At 41.0% G+C, this 22,858-nt stretch overlaps 1 protein-coding gene across 4 annotated transcripts; it reads right to left on the bottom strand.

Moving 5' to 3' along the window:
• Window positions 1–36: 36 nt before the first annotated feature.
• Window positions 37–22,858, bottom strand: LOC100696920 (protein Dok-7). 4 transcript variants are annotated; one of them, XM_005458587.4, is made up of 13 exons: window positions 22,527–22,858; window positions 22,370–22,415; window positions 21,483–21,571; window positions 20,648–20,798; window positions 18,770–18,970; window positions 12,748–12,867; window positions 9,996–10,106; window positions 8,544–9,424; window positions 5,673–5,744; window positions 2,618–2,666; window positions 1,789–1,941; window positions 1,402–1,623; window positions 37–220 (listed from the first exon to the last, which is right to left on the bottom strand). In XM_005458587.4, the coding sequence occupies exons 1-13, from the start codon at window positions 22,578–22,580 to the stop codon at window positions 84–86; spliced, it is 2,286 nt and encodes a 761-aa protein (XP_005458644.1). In that variant the 5' UTR covers window positions 22,581–22,858; the 3' UTR covers window positions 37–83. The 4 variants fall into 4 exon arrangements, with proteins under 4 accessions (XP_005458644.1, XP_005458646.1, XP_005458645.1 ...); XM_005458589.4 differs by having other exon boundaries at window positions 1,429–1,623; XM_005458588.4 differs by having other exon boundaries at window positions 9,996–10,103.

Here is a 22,858-nt window from a genome sequence, read left to right as displayed (position 1 = left end):
GAGTCCGTCAGCTTTTCCAGAGAGTTGGAGAGAATCTGCAGTCAAAACTATTCTGAAGTGTCATTCAGTTGGGCGTTCCAGAGTCAGTTTGGTGGCCCTTGCCGCCTGCTCTCCAGCTGAGTCAGTCTGTCCTCCCTGGCCTGAACATGCTCCGCCCCCACTCTCTGAGCTGTTTCCATGGCAGTGATGTCCAGGTGGGCGTACCTGATGGAGCCCTCTTCTGGATGGGAAAATGATGGAGGGGGTTAATAAAAAAAACAGTCTTTCTACAGTGTGTCATATAATCTTAGACCAGTCTCCCAGAGATGCATTATATCCTCACTCTGCCCCTTCTGTCTCCTCAGACTGATTTTTAATTGGTACTTCTGAAATACACATTTCACACATTAACTTCATCTGTGCATTAAAAGGCATAAAATTACCTGTAATCGAAATGCTCTCATTTTATTAGGTTTTAACTGATGTAAATTGCTTTCCATCCCTCTAATAAATTGCTTCATTTTCACAGTCTAAATATGTCAGATTATGTTAATTCAGTTAGGTTACACAGAAGCACCAGGAAATAAATTGACTGTTTTCCATAAAAAAATTGCACCTCCTCATTTATTGAAGGTATTTATCAGGCTTTTCCTAATAGTGTGAGCTGATCTAAGAACACATTTTCATGCACTTTTCTTTTTTTTGAGCGGGAGTCGCAAGTTCGATTCCAGTAAGGGGTGTCTGGGTCCAGTAAGATGGGCAAGAGAAAAATTAGTGGCTCAGCTTTCCAACATTTGAAAGAAGGCTAGAGATTGACAAGGTACAACACACATGCTACGGCAAGGGGGAGCCAGGACAACAGGTTGGGTGGAGAATATCATCACCCCCACCCGCTTGGGTGAAAGCTGCAACCTAGTACCTTATACCAGGTACAACAACAAGGGGGCTATGAACACCTGCCTGTGATAATAAGCTGGCCAAAGATAGATATCAGTGTCATGAGATCCCCAAATAACCATCATGGAAGGACAGTATACTGCCCAGTATGAACCGGCAGATAGAGGCAGTAGCTGGCATCCATAGTGGTGGCTTACCATCTAAATGACGCTCAAGAAGAGCCCAGTGGTAATCAGAGCACTAGGTGCAGTGACCCCCATCATACCTATCATATTGTTATGATAGGCAGAGAATAATCAACAAATCAACCATCTGTTTCATAGCTGTTTGCTCCAGCTTTGCTTGCTATTCTACAGTATATTCTAACAACATCTCAAACATGCCATGTATTATAACAGCGTGGAGATATTGCATGCAAAATGGGATTTGAAGCTATTCATTTGGCATATATAAAACCAAAAAAGAAAGCAGCAGCAGGAAAAGACAAATAGTTAACTAAAACTGTTTGAGGTGCAATGTTCTTACTGAGTCTGCAGAGCTGCACTGTGTTACCTCTCTCAGCACTGCGCGGACTGGAGGCCGGAGCCGAGCTGGGTTTCTGCAGCTCCAGCTCTGTGTAGAGTAGCTCTCTAGTTTTATACAGCAGAGGGCTAACGGGGATGTTGACATAATTAGCACTGCTGTTACTACAAGGCCCGCAGTCCAGGGATGCAGGGGGAGGAGCCTCGTGGGAAAACCTGAACATGCCTGAAGGAGAAAACCAAAAGCAGGGGAATTAAATCTGTTGTTTGCAGGACAAAAGGTGTTAAAGGTAATTCATTTTAGAGTTAGAAGTCAGTATAGCAACAACAAAACTGTTACACCAGGAAAACATGAGATGTGACAATTTTGATTTATTGCAAATTTTCTTACCAGAAGCTGATGTTGGTCTGTGCATGCTCGGTGTGACAGGAGGAGGTGGAGGGGCATGCAAGAGCAGAGATGGCAACAGTTTCTTCAGACTAGCAAGCTTAGAACTGATGTCACTGCTGTCATGACGTTCCTCCCTGATACAGAGAGGAGAGTCTGGAAACACATTTTTAGGACATAAGGATTAGACTCAAACATTCAGTATGCAGATCATTTACTTACGTAATGATGTAAAAAACAGTCCCTTAAGTTCTTATTTCACATTAATCAGCTAAACATCTATTAATATTTCCAGCAGATGTAGTTAAATTATGTAATTATTATTACTGATTCATACACAGCATTTATTTATTTCACCATTTTAGGTGAAGGTCATTTTTAACAGCCTTTTCAGTTAGGTAGTTCAGTCTCAGGTGAATCATATTTGATAAACTCTCACTTTTTAAGTGAAAGTAACTGATAATTTTCCCTTTGAATAAATGTACTGAAACATAATTTCTCATTAAAATGACTGGAGTGGAAGCCAAAAAGTACTCGTCTAAAGTACATTAATAAAACTGTACATCAATGCAGTACTTGGGTTAATATAGTCAGGGGCTTCTTTCTGAAAATGAGCTGTGGGTGGTAACGATGCAAATAGGCACAACTGATCCACATATGGTTAAAGAAACAAATGTTACCTGTGTTTCCTTAACTGCATTTGCAAACATGCAAACTGCAAAAATATATTTACAATATAAATAAATTTCTGGGGAAAGAACGTTTTTGTATGGAGGAAGAATCTTGCAGTGCTTCTAATGAAATAAGGACACAGTTTCATTAACAAACACACCTTGTGAATCTGCAGAAGGTGTCAGGTGCATCAGTGGAGAGCTGTCAGTCTAAAACATACGGGACACAAACAATTATTTTAAAGATTTCCCTTAAAGTGCTTTTGAATTTTGTCAAAAACTCAAAACAAAAATTTACAGCTCAGTTTTAAAGACAGACATTCGAAGCTGGGTTTTGTAATTCCATTCAGAGTATTAAAGTTTCATGCAATTATGCTTATTAGTGGCCTTAAAGGGGCCTAGTATGCTCATAATCAGCTCCATACACTGATTCTTGGACTCTACAAGAGTAGCTTTGCATGGACCGCATGCACAACTCTTGAGTTACTCACATATTCCTTATTTATCTCCTACTGTCTTTTTATGCATCCTCTCAGTTCATTCACTCTGAAACGCGACGTTTCAGTGTTTAAGACCCTTTTAAGACCACTCTTTAAAGCCTGTCTTTAAGCTTGGCTGGCGCTTGCAAATAGAAGGTGTGAACAGCAGGTGGGGCTACTGTGCTCAAAGCCGCTGTTGTTCGTCTGAGACGTCAATATTAAAAGGCGTTCTATAGCCTGAGCGTAGACTAGAATCCGTTTGCCTGCCAACTTTTTGTGACCCCCACAGACTTATCTGCAGGGACACTACACTACAATCCACATACTATGCACACATCGTTTAGAGACCCTGCAAGCAGAATTCAGAACCTGCAGCTCTCAGAATCCCTGTCCATAACCTTGCCTAAGGGTATCTGCTTTGGTTCATAGGGATAAGTTGTACTGAATTCATTATTTGAAACTTTGGCCATATGCACCACTGTACAAATAAAGACTTTAAACTACAAAAAACATTAAAACTTCGCTTTGTTTCCTATGTGTGGGTGCAATCAGAAGCCAAAAATATGTATTCTGAATATTGATTAGTAAATAATGGAATTTGAAAAAAGGGGGTTTAAAGTGTAAACTTCATTCTTTCTTCATTTTTTGAGCATAAAACATAAAGTTTTCATTAATATTTCTATATATACACAATGTTTAAGTTTTTCTTTTCTCTTGTTATTTTAGTTATATTTACATGTTTGAAATAAATTATTGTATTGTTGCAAGTTAAAGTTTGCAAAATTACAGACAAAAGCAGTCTGACTAATAACCCACAGACAGTTGTATTTTTGTCTTCATTTCAGACAAGTAGTAATTATTTACAGCTCAGGCTGGAAGAAGTCAATTCTTAACTTGGTGACTTGTTAAGCCTCCTTTAGCTGCAGCAGCCTGTATCAGCCGTTTCCTGTATGATGATGAGCAGGTTAAACAGGACAAAGATTTCTGGAATGTCTTGATTTAAAAACACTCTTCGGGTCATGCCCGAACATCTCAGTAAAATGAAGGTCAGTACTCTGACTCGACCATTTGATAACAGTTCCTTCCTTCTGGTTTATTTCTTTGGTTTGGGTTGTTTTCTTGTTGATCACCTAAGCTGCCCCACACTTCAGGTCATAAACTATAGCTTTGACACCTTTCTGTTAAATTTCCTCCATAATCCCAGTGTGACCAGCCCCTGAGGTAGCAAAGCAGCCAAAGCCATGATGCCCCTGCCACCATGCTTTACAGTTAGGATTTTGGTGTGTTTTGTATTTTTCTTTCAAATTAAGTTATTTCAAAAGACATTCAGCAGTCAGTGTTTTGCAGTGTTGAATCAGACTGAAATGTTTATTTAGAGAGCAGTAATTTTGTTTGTAGTGACCTTCCTTTAACACTTTTCCTTTTTCTTATAGTGGACACATACACAGAGACTTTAACGTGAAGAGATTGCCGCGGGCGCTTTGAGCTTTTACCTTTGAGTTCTTTAGTACTGAGCATCGTGCTCTTTGTGCAATCATGGACAGCCAATCCTATTAAGAGTAGAAACAGTACAAGCATCTAACAGCAGCCTCAAACTCGCAGAGGAGCTCAACACCTTCTTTGCTTGATTTGAGACCACCCCTCCACGACTCCCCCTGCTCCCCACCTCCCCTTCACCCAGCACATCCCCCTTGTACCTCCAGGAACATGAGGTCAGGAGGAGACTGGGGTGAATCCCGGAAGACCTGACGGGATCCCAGGGGCTGTGGTTAAAGCCTGTGTGGACCAACTGGCAGGGATCCTCATCAGGCTATTCAAACTCTCCCTGACTCATGCCACTGTTCCCACCTGTCTGAAGGCCTCCACTATCATTCCTATCCCCAAAACGACTGATATAGACAGACTCATGGACTACAGACCCATAGCCCTCACATCTGTAGATTACAACGTATATATTGTTTGGGACTGCTTTGGTACCTCAGTCCAGTAATTCACATAACAATTAATCAAACCAATTACTGTAACTATGAAAGGTTGAAAAAGAAGAAAATTAATGTTTGTGAATCGCCAAGTGAAGGAATCGTGACCTTAACCCAATCGATGCTGTGGCATGATGTAGATAGAGCCGTTAGACATCCAAGAAATATTTATAAGACCAGATAAATGGTCCAAATACCCGTCTGATCACTGTGCAATTCTCTAAAGACCTTAAAATACAACTGTCTGAGTGTTATTAGTTTATTTGAATTTTAATGACCACTTTGCTTTTTGGAAAGGTCAAAACAGTCACTGCAGGATGCTTGTTTAAATACATGAACAGAAGACCGAATGTCTGCCATTTCCACCAACATTATTTTTTACTTACAGTGTTTGTTTCCGAGCAGAATTAGAATTTTCTACAGTAAATCTAATTCTGTAGCACAAAAACAAAACAAAAAAACAATACGTTTGTGTTGGCAGCAACATGTGTGTGAGGTGAATCCCTTTATTTTATCACAGCTGACTAAATGGCACTAGCTCTACTCCCCCTGGCTTTTATACATATTTGGGCTTTGTTTGTTTGTTTTTTCTAACATTGTGACTGAAGATGCAATCATTAGAGATAATCAGTCCAGAAACCCTTCTAATTCCAAAGGGCAGAGTATTCTTCTTGCAGCTGAAGACCTGCTTTAATCTTACAAAACTAATTTTATGGCTCCTGCCCTGCACAAGCCAAAATGGGCAGATGCAATCTTACCTGCGTGTAGCTTGTGTTCCTCACTGACCGCCACTGCTCTTGTGTAATGTAGTTGTCCAAACCATGACTGCACTGGGTGGGAGATAAGAGGACGTACTGTCAAGGCTCAGTTAATTGCTTTTACTGCCAAATTCAGGAAAAAGGCATGATTTTAAGGTACGGAGAAAGGGGATCCAGAGGAGGGAGTCAAAACAGCTATAGCCAAAGAGGCTTGAAAATAAACTGATTTGGAGAAAGACTTAGGAAAAGGGGGAATGGAGAGCAAGAGGTGAAGAGGAAAAAAAGCTGCAGAGCTGAGAGGTTAGATCTGACATCTTTAGAGGCAGACTAAAGGATAGCTGGCTCAGAGATGAGAAAGCTCTGACAGCATGTCCCACTTTACCATTTACTCCTCTCCTCAGCAGCTAATAACACAGCAGGCTGGAGTTTCGCGGATATTATCCATCATACAGTCTGTCTCAACAGACATGATGGTACATGTGAATTCAGGTATTCTAACCATTACCAAACATGAGTTATTGAGTTTCAGTGTAGCAGAGTTTCTGCTACACTGAACCACCAACTGTTGAGGAATGAAAATAAGGAAAACTCATTTGTGTTTCACACAGTGGGATTCTCCTCTCTGAGGATTTCAGCCAGTTTCATCACTACTTATTAACTTTTTCAGTCCCCTTTGCTCCCTCTCACTCTCTGCAGCATGCACACTGTATAATGAACACACACACACTCCTACACAACCTGTCAGAAATCACAAGACATGCTGTTTCCTCTCCTGTTCTGATGATAATTTGCCCGTTACAAGGGGGAAGCGCTTTTCACAACCCATCAAAAAAATTAATTACACACAATGTGGGAAAGTCTCTTCTGAGAGCATTTGAGGTTTCAGACAAAAGTATGAAAATCAAAAACAATGCCAGCTCGAGACAGGTGTGTGACAGACACCCACACCGATTTCTGTTTTTCTATATGGGCGATTCAGGGGCTCAGCAGGTGGGACTGTCACCTCACAGTGAGAAGAACCTGGCTTTGGTTCACACATACTTCTGCCCGTGTCTAAGTCTTCCCACCATGGTTCCTCACCCTGTGGTTTTCAGACCGAAGGCATCTAAAATCATTTGGACCCTAAACTGTCCATATGGAAGAGACACAGGAAGCATGCTGCGAGTGCAGAAAGGCACTGCACTGTAGAACAGAATGAAGTGAAAAAGAAATCACATTTTAAAACAAATGAAAGGAAAAAAGTTTTGTCCCTAAAGCCCTGTGATGCATCGATAAGGGTTTGCAATGCTAGTGCGCCTCAGCTTGAATCACAGAACAGAATATTTTATAGAGAAATTCATTCTTCCTACTTTTCTGCTCCTCTGGCAGATTTTTTCTCCCCTCCACAGTTTTTTCAGCTTCCTAATGATCCTTTAAAGCATTGACTGTACTGTAAATCACAATTACAAAAGCAGCCACCCAAGTGAGTCATTAGTTCCAAAGTAAGTAGTGGTGTCTATGTGAAAAGGCCAGATAATTGCTGCTTGAAGTGCTGCTGCATCAGTTGCAAACACTGCAGGATTATGTAATACTGTGAAGCAGAGGGCAAACAGAGGAAAAGTGCTTTAGGAAAATAGACCATGGACTTATTAAAATAGACGTAAGTTGAGATCTCTGGTGCTATTAATTAAAAAAACACAAAAATCTTCACCAAATTACTGTTTAAGGGCATATTTTGGCAGGTGTTGGTGTTCCACTTTCAACTAATTTCCACTGCAAGTTTCTGTTTTAACCCAAGTTCTTAAATATTTTTCCTCTTGATTTTACTAGCAACAGAATTTCTGACATTACAGAGAAAAAATATTAAATAGATAATTGGAGTATTCAGTCTACATAGAATTAATGATAGGTGGATGTAAATAGAGTTTAACTTTTTTCTGCAGATGTTGCATATATATCACAGCATTAACAGCTGTGGTTTATTTTAATTTTAATCAAGAAACATAAAATAGAACATTATAGATTTTATTAATAAAACCAGTGTTTGTGAACCTTTGAGGGATGTGATTCGGGCTCATTCGCTCCACTAAGGTGGTTGATTTGTCTGTTTTTTAAGTTACAGACAGATTGGATTCACCTTTACTTGATGTGGATCCAGGAAATTTTTGGAGGATTCTTTTACCGTTGAAAGATAAGCAAAAATACAAATGAAGCTGAAATTTTTTTTTAAAAAGTGCAAATTTTAAACTACATGATGAAATTGTTTGTATGTTTTCCAGACATGGTGACATTAAAATGTCTCTTTGAAAGCAGGAAGCAACCTGGTGAGTGATGTTTTGTGTTGTATTTAGTAACTCAGGGTCTTATTCTGCAAAATGATTGACTATACTTCTTTAAATGCAAATTTATGATAATGTTTCAGTACTTTCAAACAAATAAGGGTTTGAACACAGAAGGTTTTCTTTTAATCAGGTATTTTCACGTTATTAGACTGGGAATTATTTATTTTCCACTAATTTCACTGAGGTACCTCAACTCTAATAGAGCTAAATATTTTTGACAACAGGTCCCAGATTCTCAGGAATATCACTTGTACTCATCCTATTCCCATAACTTCCAAACCACAGCTCTACTCGGGAGCGCGTTCTTGCCTATTAACACAGGGGAGAGTTACATAAGATCTCTTTTAATAGCATAAGAATAAAAATACGCCATCGTGAGTTTATTTAGTGCATTATGGAGATTTGCATTAGTGGGGGCAAAGTATAGCATGATTAGCAAGAGCGATTAACTTAATGATTAGTAATTATTAGTATTTCATTTGTTTTGTTTCTTTATGGAAACAGCAGAGAGAAGAGATGAGGGAGTGAAACACTGGGATCCTCCCTGTACCTGCTTTTCTGCATTAAACAAGCCTCCAGGGACCAACAAGGGTCTGGGTGTGGATCTCCCCTCACTGTCCTCAGAGGGCGCCCTCTCGCTACCCCAGGAGTGTGAGCGCTGCATCATGGCCTGACGCTGAGCCATCACTCCTCCTTGTCCCTGACCATCACCTCCATCTCCACTGCTCTTATTGTCTTTGCTGAGCTCAGACTGGGCTCCGTAGGACGATGGCTTCTTTTGAGGTTGAGCTCGGAGTAGACTCCTGGGGGTATCATACCACAGTCTAAGCAGACTGGGAATCTGGTATTCTTCACTATGCCTTCGAGATGTACGAGATGCAGATCTGGAGGAGCAGGAGCAGGAACAGGAGGCGGTGTTGCCCTCTGGGATAAGCATGGGTTGAAAAGGAGAAGAAGGAGGAGTTGGGGGTGGTGCAGAAGGAGGTGAAGAAGGAAAAGAAGGAGCAGGAGGAAGGCTGGCCACAGAGCCAAATTCCTCCCCTACTCCCCCACTGGCCATGTCCAGACTCCCCGTACATGAGGAATAGCTCCCTGAGTAAGAAGAGTGGCTGCCTGTCGCTATCCCAATCCCACTGTCTAATGAACTCTGCCGCCCGCTGTCATGGAGACCGCGAGGATGGATGTGGGTGGAGGAGGGATGGCTCCTGGAGCCTCCCAAAACAGCAGAATAAAGCCGGTCATCTGAACTGGTCAGTGCTTTCAGCGTGGAAGAGCTTGAAGCTGTCTCACTGGAGAGGTGCAGTCTGCCTAATGGCTCCGCCCACACTGGAAGTCTGCTTCCATAGCTCGCATCTGATTGACTGGAGGAAGAGCTGGAAATACTGCTGTGGTCGTCTCCAGCGACAGATGTACTGCAGCTGTAAGAGGAGGCTGAAGATGGAGAGAAAGGTAATGGACTGTAATGAGTAATAAGCGGGACACACACTGAAATAAATCAGTTTGTAAGCACCAAACGCCAAGTTAAACTGCGGATAGTGATGTTTAATCAATAATATATAAATCACACCTTTAACTTGGTGCTGTGGGCAAATTATTACAACTCTGTGAAGTCAGTGTTCAATCATCTGCTCATTAATTACAGTACAGGTCATTAACAGGTGCTGCTAATCAGTGCGGGCAGGAAAACAAAATATTTATTTCACAAACTCTCAGCAAGAATGAATCCTCTGCTCTGACTATACTGACATTCACATGTGACTAATATACACACATTATTACGATGAAAATCCTGAAATAGCAGCATGAATATAGAGCAGTGATTAAACGACTGTGTGGTCAGGTCAGCGGTCCAAATATACACGGAGCAACGACGTGAAAGAGATTCATAATTCACAGAAACATCTGAAGGTCCCCAGACGATGCATTTTATCCTTATGAAACATTACGAAAAGAGTTATGTGTTGGTTGTGTAAGCTGAGGTGAACTTTACAAAATAATGTACCTGTGCTGCTTGCTAAGCTGCACTGAGACAGCATGCTCAGTCTTTTCTCCAGCACTGATGCCTCGAGGTTGATTCGTTCCTCTGCTGAAGCTGGATCGGCACTGGGATCTGCTATGTAAATAAATAATAGAATGAACAGTTATTTGCAAATCTCATTAAGCCATATTTTACAACACAGAAATCTGAGGCATTTTACTATTTAAGGAAAAATATTAGCTCATTGTTTTTGTTTTTGCCTTTAATTTGATGACAGCAATGATGACGGGATGGGAGCAGAAACAGGGCAGAAAGGTAGGACACCGCTACAAACCTCAATGTACCGACACTGTAAAGAAGACATGGCCAAAATTCGTCCACAACAATGAGATGATTTAATAAGGTCATGAAAATTATACTTCAAGTTACTACTACAAAAGGTGGTTCTACTGATTGGTGGGGTGTGCTTTTAGTTTCACATGAAGTTACATTGCAGGATTAAACACCAGGTCATTGACAATTGACTCTTTTTAAGCACAATAATAAACTGTTTCATTGTGTTAGAGTATATTTCAGATGCTGCTGTGATCTTAATACAAAATGTATAAAATCAAAACTAAAGTTGTAAGACATCTGCTGCATTTATCAGACTGCTCTTTGAACTATGAGTGTGTGTGTGTGTGTGTGTGTGTGTCCATCTAATTCTTTCAACAGCTTGTAAATTTAACATCTCCCGAGGACGCTATAGGCGCCTCGACAATCTGTTAGAACACTAATTTTGTGTAAAACCTTGCTAATTACACTCCTAATTCCTCCTATATATACATACTGTAAAGGCGAGTGAGTGTTAGAGGGGCGGCACGGCTCCTGTTTGTGTGTGTGTTTGAGTGTGTGTGTGCGTGCCAGTGTCCGCACATTGCAGTGGGTCAGTGGGTGCTTGTATAGGTGTCAACAACCTAACACCTGGAACTCTGCTCCCTGGACTCCAGCAGCTAATGCTAATGTGTAGATGCCAAGTTTCTTCACTACACTATGTGAGGTGTCAGCTAACATTTGCTAACGTAGCTGCTTGACTAATTATAGCCAGTTCTCAGCACTGAATGTCACAGTGGGGTTACAGTGGGCCTCATAGCTGATGACGCAGGCTGGTTAATGCTAGAATAAAAGTTACAGGGAACTTTGGTTTATTTTCAACCTGGAATTCATTTTTCCCCCATTTTTGTCAAACTTTTTGACCCAGATATTCAACACACAAACATTCACACAGCTATTTGCCCTGATTTTGTTTGATCTAGTCCTAGTTTGTCTGTACACGTTTTACTCCAATACCAGTATTTGCACTTGCAATGTTTATCTTTAAATATAGATTTATTGTAAGCTAAAAATAAAATATGTAGCGCATAAAGTTATATAATGAATGTGGGCTTAAAGTGCAGAATTTGCAGCTTTAGCTGAAAAGTACTGCATTTATCATTTTCATGAGTCTAAGGAGCTTGGAAAGGAAAAAGAAACTTAGAGAAGTCCAGTCTCTTTCTTTCCAAGCTCTTTGTACTGCCGTGACCTTGATGACTGAGAACCTACACGAACATTTTCATGAGTCATTCTTATACATAGTTTCCAACTTTTGTCACTGTTCAGAAATGTATAGACCTACCTAAACACTATATTTAAAGGTGTCCTCTGGAGCTACTGAACACTATTGGGGCTATGGGGCAATGCTTTTATCACTGGCTCCTCTGTTTTGTTTGTTTGTCTTATGCATGTGTTCAAGAATATTTATTATTCCTGGCTACGATTTCACATCATTCAGCTAATCTAAAGAGGGAATACACGAAGAAATGAAACAACAACAGGCAGAGAATATGAGGAAAAGCATAGATTCAGTATGCAAATGTTAATGCAGATAAAAACCTGTCCTAGTAAGATGGCAAAGCCCTTGCTGTTAAAGAAGACCAAGTCTTAGGACTGATATTTGTCCTCAGTGGTATAAAACTTCAGTACAGCGCTGTGCTTACTGACATGTGAGATATAAATAATTCTTCAGAGACTTCCAGTATGATGGATGACTGGGGGAAAAATGGGTCCGGGTGAAAAAAGACAGATGCTATTTTAAGTTTGAATGCAGAAAAAGTGTAGTAAGACACTGATGGTAGCTAATGTGCAATGCTGTGTCAATGTTCATTTCACTACAAACTCTAAAACTTACACCTTGATGCTCGGGCAATGTTTATTCAAACTCTCTATTCAGTTCCTGAAGCAAAAATTACTGTGGAATTAGAAATATATTACAATAAAGCACAAGTCACACACAAAGGAATGACACCCTTAATCTACAGCATGACTCTTGGGGGCATAAAGCATGTGGTGTTTCCGTTAGTGCGGCGCCGGACACAAATGTTAAACATGTGCAGGAAACAGGCGCTAAATCTTTTCATGGAAGTCACAAACCAAGTCAAGTGTCCTTGAATTGTTTGGAAGTTGTGAAGTTGTTCTTCTAAACATGGAAATAATAGCTTCCTAGCTATCCCAGCTTATACTGGCATCGCTTTCAGGCTCATATATAAAATTACACAAACAGACTGATTATTTTTGATCCTCTAAAAATGTGGGACTATTAAGGACTAAAGTAAAACTCACCACCACCACAACAGGTGTCCACAGTCTTATCACCACAGCCTGTCCATCTTTTACCTACATTTTTTGCTTGCACACTTATTTAAACATATTTCTGACAAATTTCAGTGGTGTTCTGTTTGCAGTTTCTAAGTGTTTTTACCTGGCAGGTCAGGCTGCAGGCCATGTGGTGCCCTGCTGGGGTTGATGCCCCTGACGATGCAGTCGAATAGGAAACTGATCTGCTCTCCTTCGGAACAGGACAAGAAGAAAACACCAGCCCCTGGACAAGGGAAGAGGAGACAATGTGTATACCATAAAAAGCAGTTTAATAAATAATATAACAGACAGCAGGAGTGAGAAGACTGCTGTAGTAAATTGCTGAAATATTGAGTGAAACATTTTTAAACAAGGCCAAATAATATTCACTGTGGTTCAGAAGCCTGCTGTGAAGGCAAAGCTGCTCTTTGAGCAAACTCTATTTTTTAAAGGTTACATAGAATGTCTATCAATTCAAGCTCCCACTCTCCTATAAAACCCACACAGAGGTGGATGTCAGTGAAAACAAAAGGAAGGGAAAAAAATAAGTAAAAAAATAATAATAATGAAACATCAAAACCTCACACTACAAACATTTAAGGGGGGGAAAAAAAAAGCCATAAATCAAGGCATTACTCAGGGTTTTGGCTAAGAAAGAAAACAAACGTATGAAGCTGAGTTTGCTGTTAATATAAAAGCAGCTCAGAATCACAAACAGAAAATTGTTCACAAAATCTATTGGCATGATAACATCATTTGGTCCTAAATAATGCCACTCAGTCTGTTAAATGTATTTTCAATAGTAGTAATTTTCTTAAAAGAAAAACCCAAATGTCACAAAGAAATTCTGCCCATGAAACCCTCCTTTAATAAATAAGCAAGGGAGCGCAGTACAATATGCTTTCAGATGACCGTGTGGCTCCTCAGAGGCTCCTCAGACTGAATAATTGAAAAGAGTTTCTCATTTATATCACCACTGAACATTAAATGTAATGGAAATACATTAGCTGAATTATGTGTTGCATTTTCCCTGAGTCAGTGGAACAGCGTGATAGCGACACACTGCTTCAGTCAGTTTTCCACCACAAGAACTATGAAAGCAAACACTTTGCTAAAAAGTGTGTGTGTGTGTGTGTGTGTGTGTGTGTGTGTGTGTGTGTGTGTAAGAGAGAGAGAGAGACAGCGAGAGCTATTAGACCTATGAATCGTACAAAAAAAAATACGGAGGTGGAAATTAGCATAATATTAGCCCCACTTTAAACAAAGAAGACACATCCTAGCAGTAAGAGTAACTGGTATATGTTAGGTTGAAATAAATTCTTTTTTTCTGCAATTATCTCTGGGGCTATTGTAGCAATGAGACCTTTTTGTACCCGCTTCTCATTTATTTCTCACAAATTTACAAAACTCTGCTGTATGAGAATTCATCTTCAAAGAAACAGGTTTTTCTTTGCTTATTGCGACGGCGTTTTCCACTGAAAACAAACAAAACCATTCCTGTGTGCAGGGGATTTGTGTTCATCTAAACTAACTAAAAACAATTTTAAAAAGACTTGTCCAGTCAGTCAGTCTGTTTTTAATATCTGCTAGATTTTTATTGTTTGGTTTTGATCCAACACCCATTCTACTGAAGGATGCCGATGGCTTTGACTCTTTCACTTCAAGAGAATTAATAATTTCTAATGACAGGTGGAGACAGCAAGAGACATTTTAACCTCTGTGGATCACTTGACACTTTATCAACAGACAAGAGAGTTGCTAAAGTTAGATTTAAAATGCCCTTTGATCAATTGAATAGGGAATAAACTAAAGGATGATACTGTGGAAAAAAGTGTGCAATGTACGACACTAAAGGAAAATGCTGTAACACGTGCGTTAACATACTACAAGATGGGGGTGGGTGTGTTATTACCCACTGAGAGGCACTGAAAGATTGCTGACATAGCATGTGAGCTTAAAATTGCTTTTATCTGGATCACAGGACTTGACGGCGATCCAAACTCTGCGGAGCGTCATTTACGTCTCTGCATGTGTGCCCTAAAGACGCGTGTGTGGATGTGTGTGAGTTTCTGTGTAACCAGGTCGCCGTGAACACGTGCGGCCCTGATAAGCCAGGAAATATCCATCCAGCTAAGACGCGGGCTCTCTTCCAAACATCATCGGTTATAGAACACAGTGGCCTCATTATCACATCTAATAGAAGGGGCTCTGATATCACTTTACACTGCTACAAAGTGCATGCATGTGACTCCACAACCCAAGGCACACACCCAACAGGCAACCGTGGAGACCTGATTACTGATTACTTTGCTGCTATCCCAAAGGACCGCCTGGTCTGTTGGCTATCGGGGGAGTGTGCATGATTAGTGCCCATGACACTAAAAAGGCTTGTCATCATTACTACAGTGCATGACTTTAATTCTGAAGCCCACTTTGGAAATGCAGATGCAGCAGAAAGTACTCCAGGACTTGACGAGAGCAAGACCAGTTCTACCAGCTTTCTGTAGCAAAAAAGGGCCACAGAACTTTTAGTCTCATTTAGCATAATTATTCCAATGCATTTGCACATCTTTACACTGATGATGTTATAATAATCTTCTGGGAACTTTTGAAATTTACAAAGAGGACCACACAAAATTGGTGGTCTGTGAAAGAGCGCTGTGATTTCTCCAATGATGAATAGAGATCATAAGATTGTCCATGATTAAAAGCGGAGTGATAAACAGTATAATTTCCTCTGCTTACTGAGCAGATTTAATAAGACTGATAACTCGAGCAGAGCTAAATACGCTCATATTTTATTACCAAGTATCCCCAAGCAGAGAGTGGTAAAAGAATCACATAATATTTGCAGCAGAAAACACACAACTTGAGCAAAATTCAGGGAACAGTTTGAAAACACTTTAGATCTCAACTGGGAAAAAAAATCATGCTGGATATTTATACTGATATGGACTGGGTAATGTGTTAGGAACGAAAGAATGCCACGTCGTTTGATAGATATTAAATTTGTCGGCCTGCAGAGTACTGAATTCAAAGTGAAAAAAGATTCAGCAGGCTAGTCCATTTTGCCTAGTTTGTATGTCCCCCACATGCTTGTATGCATGCTTGGCAACAATGAAAACATAATGTCCCAGAGGTCTTCAAATGGATTTAGTTCAGGCAGGTGTGGTCCAGGGACTAATGGTATTCATTTCTTCAACATCCAGGAAAAGCTGCACTCTTGACACAAGAGGCGGGACACTGTTGTGGACTAGGAGGAACTCAGAACCCATTGCACCACTGTATGCTCTGTCAGTAAGTCCAAGGACCTCATCCTGATACCTGGCAGTCAGTGTGCCATTCTCTAGTCTGTAGAGGTCTGTGACCAACAAACCTGTCATGCAGAAAATGTTATAAGCAGCATAACATTCTCCATGGCTTCTCCAGACCTTTTCAGGCCTGTCACGTGTTCACAGGGAGAACCAACTCTAACATGTGAAAAGCACAGGGTCCCAGTGGTAGACCTGCCAGTTCCAGTGGTGCTAGCCAGTAGGTGCAGGGCCCATAGAGGATGTCGGGCCCTCAGGCGACCCGGATGAGGTCTGGTCCTGGTTGGTTTTGTCAGAGACATTCACACCAGAATGTCTGGAGGTCATTTTGTAGTATTCTGACAGATCTCCAGCCTCTCCTGAAATCTCCTCCATGCTTTTGAGACTGTGTTGGGAGACAAACCTTCTGGCAGTAGCACATATTGATGTGCCATCCTGGAGGAGCTGGACTGCCTGTGCAACATCTGTAGGTATCGCCTCCTGCTACCGGCAGCGACACTGACACTAGCCAAAAATGTCAGTGGCCTTCACCTGTAAATCCATTCCTGTTTCGGGGGTTGTTGCCCCTCTAGTCCCCTTGCTGTTAATTTCATTAAAACCACAGCACCTGAAACTTATTAAAACTCCTCCTGTTACTAAACCTAACCAGACTGATAGCCCAGAAGTTTAATTGAATTGATGCTATAGTGTGATTAAAAAGCTTTTTCTATGGGAGTAAGCTAGAGTACCCAGAGAGAACCCACATAGACACGGGGAGAAGATGAGAACCCAGCTGGATTCTGGATTCAGACCCACGACCTTCTTGGTATGAAATGAGAGTGCTAACCACTGTACCACTCTTCCACGGCTGATGTTAAAGTGTGGCTCTTCCGGCTTATTTAGAAAGCATTGCTCCCTGTTTCATGAGAGCATTTACAAGAGGATCTACAGAGAACAAAGCATGGCCCAAAAATATGATGTTCATTGTGCCAAAAAATGTCAGTTTTCATTACAGCGCATATAGATTAGCTCTGGTACGGTGTTTGGTAGAGTTAGATGTGAAATGTTGAAAGCCTGCACTCCACAAAACTACTGCTCGGTGTGGACGTGTCACAAGTACTCACCAACTACAAATAAACATGTGAAAATGTAAACTAACACTCCGCTTTACCTTGCACTCATGCAAGGAATGTCAGTTGCCTACTCGACTCTCACATCTTTCTGCTTCTTTCGTGCTATGCCAAGAGAGTCTCTTCCTACTGCCCCTGTGACTGCTGGGTAATATGCAGATCAGATGAAGGGGAAGACTATGATTGGACAAGCAGCCACCAGGGAATTTGTGACTGGCTGAGTGTCCACTACAGGGGAGTGACTGGTATTTATAGATGTTGCTCATCAGAACACTGAAACCAGACCTCGTGGTTATTCTTGTACACACACACTCAAAAAAACAGACAATCGCAAAGCGGCATACAAGGACAAAGAGTTCTAACTAAATGAAAAATAAAATCTTGTATTTCCAGATACCTGGGTGACAGCAACTCCTTTCCCTACAGGGAAAACTTCAAACAGGTTCCATTATCACCTTTGTCCATGTATCTGCCCCCCTCCCTCTCTAATTCACACACACACACATCCCACCTAAAAACATAAAGCTGCCAGTCATTCTTTACATTCATGCCCACATGAGCTGGACATTCAGAGGATATCTAAACCCTGGCAACAACACAAACACACACATACATGCCATTATTTGGTGGGCAGGTGGGCAGTGTGGAGGGTTCATACATAGAAACTGGATACAGTTACGTTATAAAAGCTTATAATAAATCACGTTTTTGCAAAGGTGTGTTAGTGTTAGTGTGACAGCTCTATTAACCCGTGAGCACTGAAGCAAACTTTAGAGGAGGTTATATTAACCTAAGTAAAGACCTTTTTAAAAGTGGAACTGCTGCTGTGATTGTGTACTCTATCAACTGTTTCTGGACCAAAGAATTAACTGAAGAACGGTTGGTTAGATTTTAAAGTTGAGCTTCAAGTATTGTTAAGACGAACATCTGTCTTTGGTGGCTGAATGCATTCACGCAGGCGGTGACTTTTTTCTGTTGTGTCCTTCAACGTGCAATTTCCACTTGAGTAAGTGAGACCTTGAATTTCCGTGAATATACTCGGGTTGTCTCTAGAGGACGAGCACAATCTGTGATTAACCAGGCACAGTTTTCTCTGTGGTCATTCGACCTCACAACTTGCATGACTTTAATAAGTTTTTAAAAAAAATTTAATTTAAATGGACTGTCAGTTCATTTAGTAGCTCTTTTGGAGCTTTAAATTAATGTAATATAATATGATTGAAAGCAACGAGTGCAACAGCAACTGAACGAACAGTGAAACTGTTTTCTCAACTACAGTTTCCAAAATGAACTTTTCAGCTTAAGCTAATACGTCAAGAATGGAGAAAAAGAAGAAAAACATCTATAATTTCATGACAAAAGGGGAAGTTTCATCTGCTGAGGAAGGTCATGTAACAAGATCAAAAGCTCCAGAACACTTTATAAATGTGGGCCTGTTTTGTCAACTTACAAGCCCTTTCATGTCTTGGTGTCGACAATGTCAGATTTCTTCCTGACTGAACATATAAAGGTCTTTGATTCTGAGGGACTGACATCGCATTGAAGTTTTGCAATCTCTGATCTGACATCATCCACTAAAACATAACAAATAATAACATCAAAGGACGTGATGTAGTAGGGCACTGCGAGTGATGATTTTTCACTTGGTAATGTCAGAGTGCTTCATTTCTGGGTGCAGCCTGTAGGGCTAAATACATTAAAGCTTCTCAGTCCACCAGATACTTACAGTATCCACACCGAGTCCCTCCCTCGAACACGAAGCCATTTGGCACAGCACCGTAGCGACGTAACGCTGACAACTTCCAGTGGCCAACGACGGCGGGAGGGAGGCCCCTGGTGAGGACCAGCAAGTTGTTGCACAGGTGGAGTGATGCAGGACCGCTTTCCAGTTTGGTACCTGGTTCAACGTTGACGTTAAACCTGTGGACTGGCAGGGAGAAGAAAGACAGACATTTGAAAAGAGCGTTTCATGGCCATGCAATCATAATGGCTTCGAATCACTTAGGCTGCAGACAACTAAAGTGCCATTGATCGTACAGCACATTCATCACGTAACAAATGAGGTGGAGCATAAAAACACACACGTGCATAAACACATATGCGCCACGTAACTGATGACTGTGGCAATAATGATTGAGCAGTTTTTCAAGCCTGGCAGGCTGCAATTTGTCATTGCCCAGTTTGTGCAGATGGCCCCAGTGCGGTGCCAAGGACTGTCTCTCCCTCTCAAAGCCATGTACTGCACAGTGCCATATACAGAGTACAAGCATGGGAGTGAAAGAGCCAAGTAAATGATAGGAATTATCCTTCACAGTGTAGGTGACTAAGCACGAAATAAATCATCTAAAAATCTATAAAAACACTTTTAAAGAAACATTATGTAAAGACGTGATAGATCAAGCTCACTTTGTCGCCCTGAGTGAAGGGCTACAGCAACAAGCAGGCTTTGAGGCTTTGAGTGGAGCTAAATACTCCAATGATGAAATGATGTGAAACAGAAGGGAGCTTTACAGGTAAAAGCGAAATAATAAAGATAATAATTTTTAAAAAACTGTCGGCTTTAACAGCAGTGTAAATTGAGGTGAGATAGTTTCCAGAAAACAAAAGTGCTCAGTTTTATTGAGTGATTTTAACCCAAAATATTTCTAATATTTAATTTTAATACTTAGATTGTCAAAAAAAAAATGCTCTGTGACATTACGACCTAAAAGGCACATCAAGAACTCAGCCATTTGTGGATTTCAAAGGTAGATAACAGTGACTTCTACGTAGTGGTGGAGGATCAGAACACGTGTGGATAATAACATTAAGGAACAAGATGGACATTTATAAATATCCTGAAGGCGATATTTTAGAAGGAGGACGACGAATTGCGTGTTCAGAGAAATGTTTAGAAATATAAGCAGTGACAGGACCAGCTGGTGCTGCTCAAAAGAAATATCAGTTCATCTTACAGCATGGCTGTTCAAAATTAGACCCGAGCTATTTCAATAAGTTATTAATATTGATGATAGTGAGAAAATGTTTTAATAAGAGTGGTTAAAGATAAAAATTGGACAGGAGCAGAGTGTTTCTTCTGAAAGTTCTCAGCGGGACGATTTAGGCCAACTACTAAGATATAGCTGAGAGTTTTAAATAATAGATTAAATACTCGTATTCATGGCTGTTTGAAATGTTCGGCTGGAATAGTTTTTGTTTTCCTTTTAAACTGTACCTGTGATATATTTCTATCACTGCTTTACTTTTCAATATCCCTTATAACAAGGAAATTAGGATGTATTTACACAAGTTTACACACAGACGACCACTTTCAAGGTTTACTGTTTGCAGTGTGAGAAATTCAGTAGATAAATAAGAATACAATGCTCTAAATTTTACAAAGGAGTATTTGAACAGTGAACAATGACAATGGGCTAATTAAGTCTGTAGAATCTGCTGAAATTTCTGCCTCTCCACACATTTTTTATCAAAAGTAAGCTCCTGGTCAGATCAACAGAGAGCAAGGAAAATACTCTTACAAGCAGTCATGAGACAATAACTACAACTACTAAAGCTACTATTCTACTTTGAGAATGCTACACCCACATAAGGCCAAACCACTGACCTTCTCCCAAGCTGTAGCGGATGCGGGCATCCCAGGCCAGCAGGGTGTCCCGGTTGTTGAACCCAAGGACCAGCATGTGTGCCAAGCAAAGGATGGAGAGGGTGTAGGACACGCCATCATATCCGAGCCCCGGCTCCACGCCACAGATCCCCTGAAGAAGCAGAGTAAACCAAAGGTAGAGTTTGCATTTTACTATTGATATGCTCCTTGGAAATAGAATGAAGATGGAACAGATCTGGTCTGGAGTAACTCAGGTCAGATAGATGAAATTCTGACATCAGGTGTAATACCTTTCTGGCTTTTTGGTGACATGACACCAAAGCTCAAAAAGATCTGCAATATCAAAGAGTGAGATCTCTATTCAGAGAAAGCAGAGCTTGTTTATTTTACAAGAGCGTGTGTAAACCTCCGGTTCATTTGGTGTCAGTTTACTGATGAGATCACATTGTTTCTACAAATGAGTTCATTCAGATTCTGATGATGTGCACTTTGAAGTCATATATATATCTATATGTGGAGAGAGAGAGAGAGAGAGAGAGAGGATTAGAGGATAAATAAGTATGAGTCATCCCTATTGGGTATTTTCAGAAAGTGCCCCTATTCATCTTTAGTTCCCTTTTGACTATTTGAGCAGCTTACGCCAAAACCCACTTTACCCTTATCTATCCATGTGGCATTTACATTATAGTACATAGAAGAGACAGCAGTCTTCTAAAAGCTGTAGCTTAGAAAGGCTTATTTATGTGAAGGAGAACTACTAAAGAGCTGCTACCAGTACAGAGCACCTGCACTTGAGATCAGAGACAGCCAGGCTTTGTTCTGCTGCTTAACTTACCTCCAGTGTTACATTCAGCCTCTCCTTGTGGCCGCTGCCCTTCTCCTTCCCTTTCTTCTTCTCCTTATACACCAGCAAGGACAGGCAGTCTGACGCACGTGTGGAGAAAAACATTACAGACCGACAGAGTCAAAAGTACATTTCGTGTTTAATAACAGAATAATACAAGTGTCACTTATTGTAATCCCTGCTGCATGCCTGTTGTCTACTATGGCACAGCTGTCATAACAAACCCTAAAACAATCAATTGATCCAGCTTATAATAAAAGCGAGCCACAAGCTCACACAGGCTTTGACACACACAAGCACAGTCACAGGGTACAGAGCAGAGTTGCCCATTATTCCCACCACTCTTGCCATTTTTTTTCTTCCAAGGACAGAGCAGCAGCGCACTGGGCCATATGTTTTTGTATGCTCAGAGGCTCTATGTCTGTCTCCACAGCATCTCAAATGAATCTCTGTTTAGATTTCAAGACATGCGCCCCCCGTCTTGGCAAGCTACAGAGAAGACAAGGCAGTGTGACAGTTTATGATTTTGACTGGGAGGTTTTCAAATTATTAACCCTAATTCGAACTGGCACCAAAAGTCCCCCTCCAGGATTTAATATCCAGACTTTTTCTGATCAATTAAAGAAAATAACTTCACTTGATCGATTGACCTGATGCATTGCACAATATCCGCACGTGTTTACGCGGATATGTTGCGTTACGCGCTCAGTGGCGCACAGCCAAGAGACCAACTGACAAGTTGGTATCAGTTTAAGTGGAGGAAAATCAAAGAGATTATTGATTCGTGTAACGATGCACTAAACAGATCGTAGTGTCACCGTGAAAATGTGGAAATCTGGGTGGGAATAATAAAAAGTGAAGCCAAAAAAGACACGAACCTGCGACCGGAGAGGGCTTCCGAAGAACGACCCACCGAGTCTTCCACTGTGAAGAAGTTTGTAAAGAAATAAATCACAAAGGAGATTCCTGTAGTTGGCCTAGAGGCGTGGGAGCACATTTAAACTGAAAAATGAGAAGCAAACATGTGGAATTAACCTTTTTTCCATCTCTAAACTTGACTTGTCCCTCCGCGACAACTGTGTCCGTCATCTTCTGTCATGGTTTCGAGCAGCTGCGTGTGCGTGTGTGTGTGCGTGCGTACAGGGGCTCACTTTTCAAAATAGCCTTTGGAGTCCGGGCCCCCGCCGGCAGGCTGCACCCTGCCTCCTGCGCCATCAGACCACCGAGGCGGTGAGAGACACGGCCTCCTCCGTCGTCGCCCTCTGCCAAGTTAGTCCAGTTGTTCCTCTGCATCACGTATTGTTTACAGTGGAGTTCATTCGATTAAAAGCACATAGTCTGCGCACCTTTCACTTAACTCTCCCTCA

The sequence above is a fragment of the Oreochromis niloticus genome, linkage group LG6 (genome assembly GCF_001858045.2).
Source record: "Oreochromis niloticus isolate F11D_XX linkage group LG6, O_niloticus_UMD_NMBU, whole genome shotgun sequence".
NCBI lineage: Eukaryota > Metazoa > Chordata > Actinopteri > Cichliformes > Cichlidae > Oreochromis > Oreochromis niloticus.
Note: the sequence above shows the minus strand (reverse complement) of the source record. Positions and strands in the feature narration are given on the sequence as shown.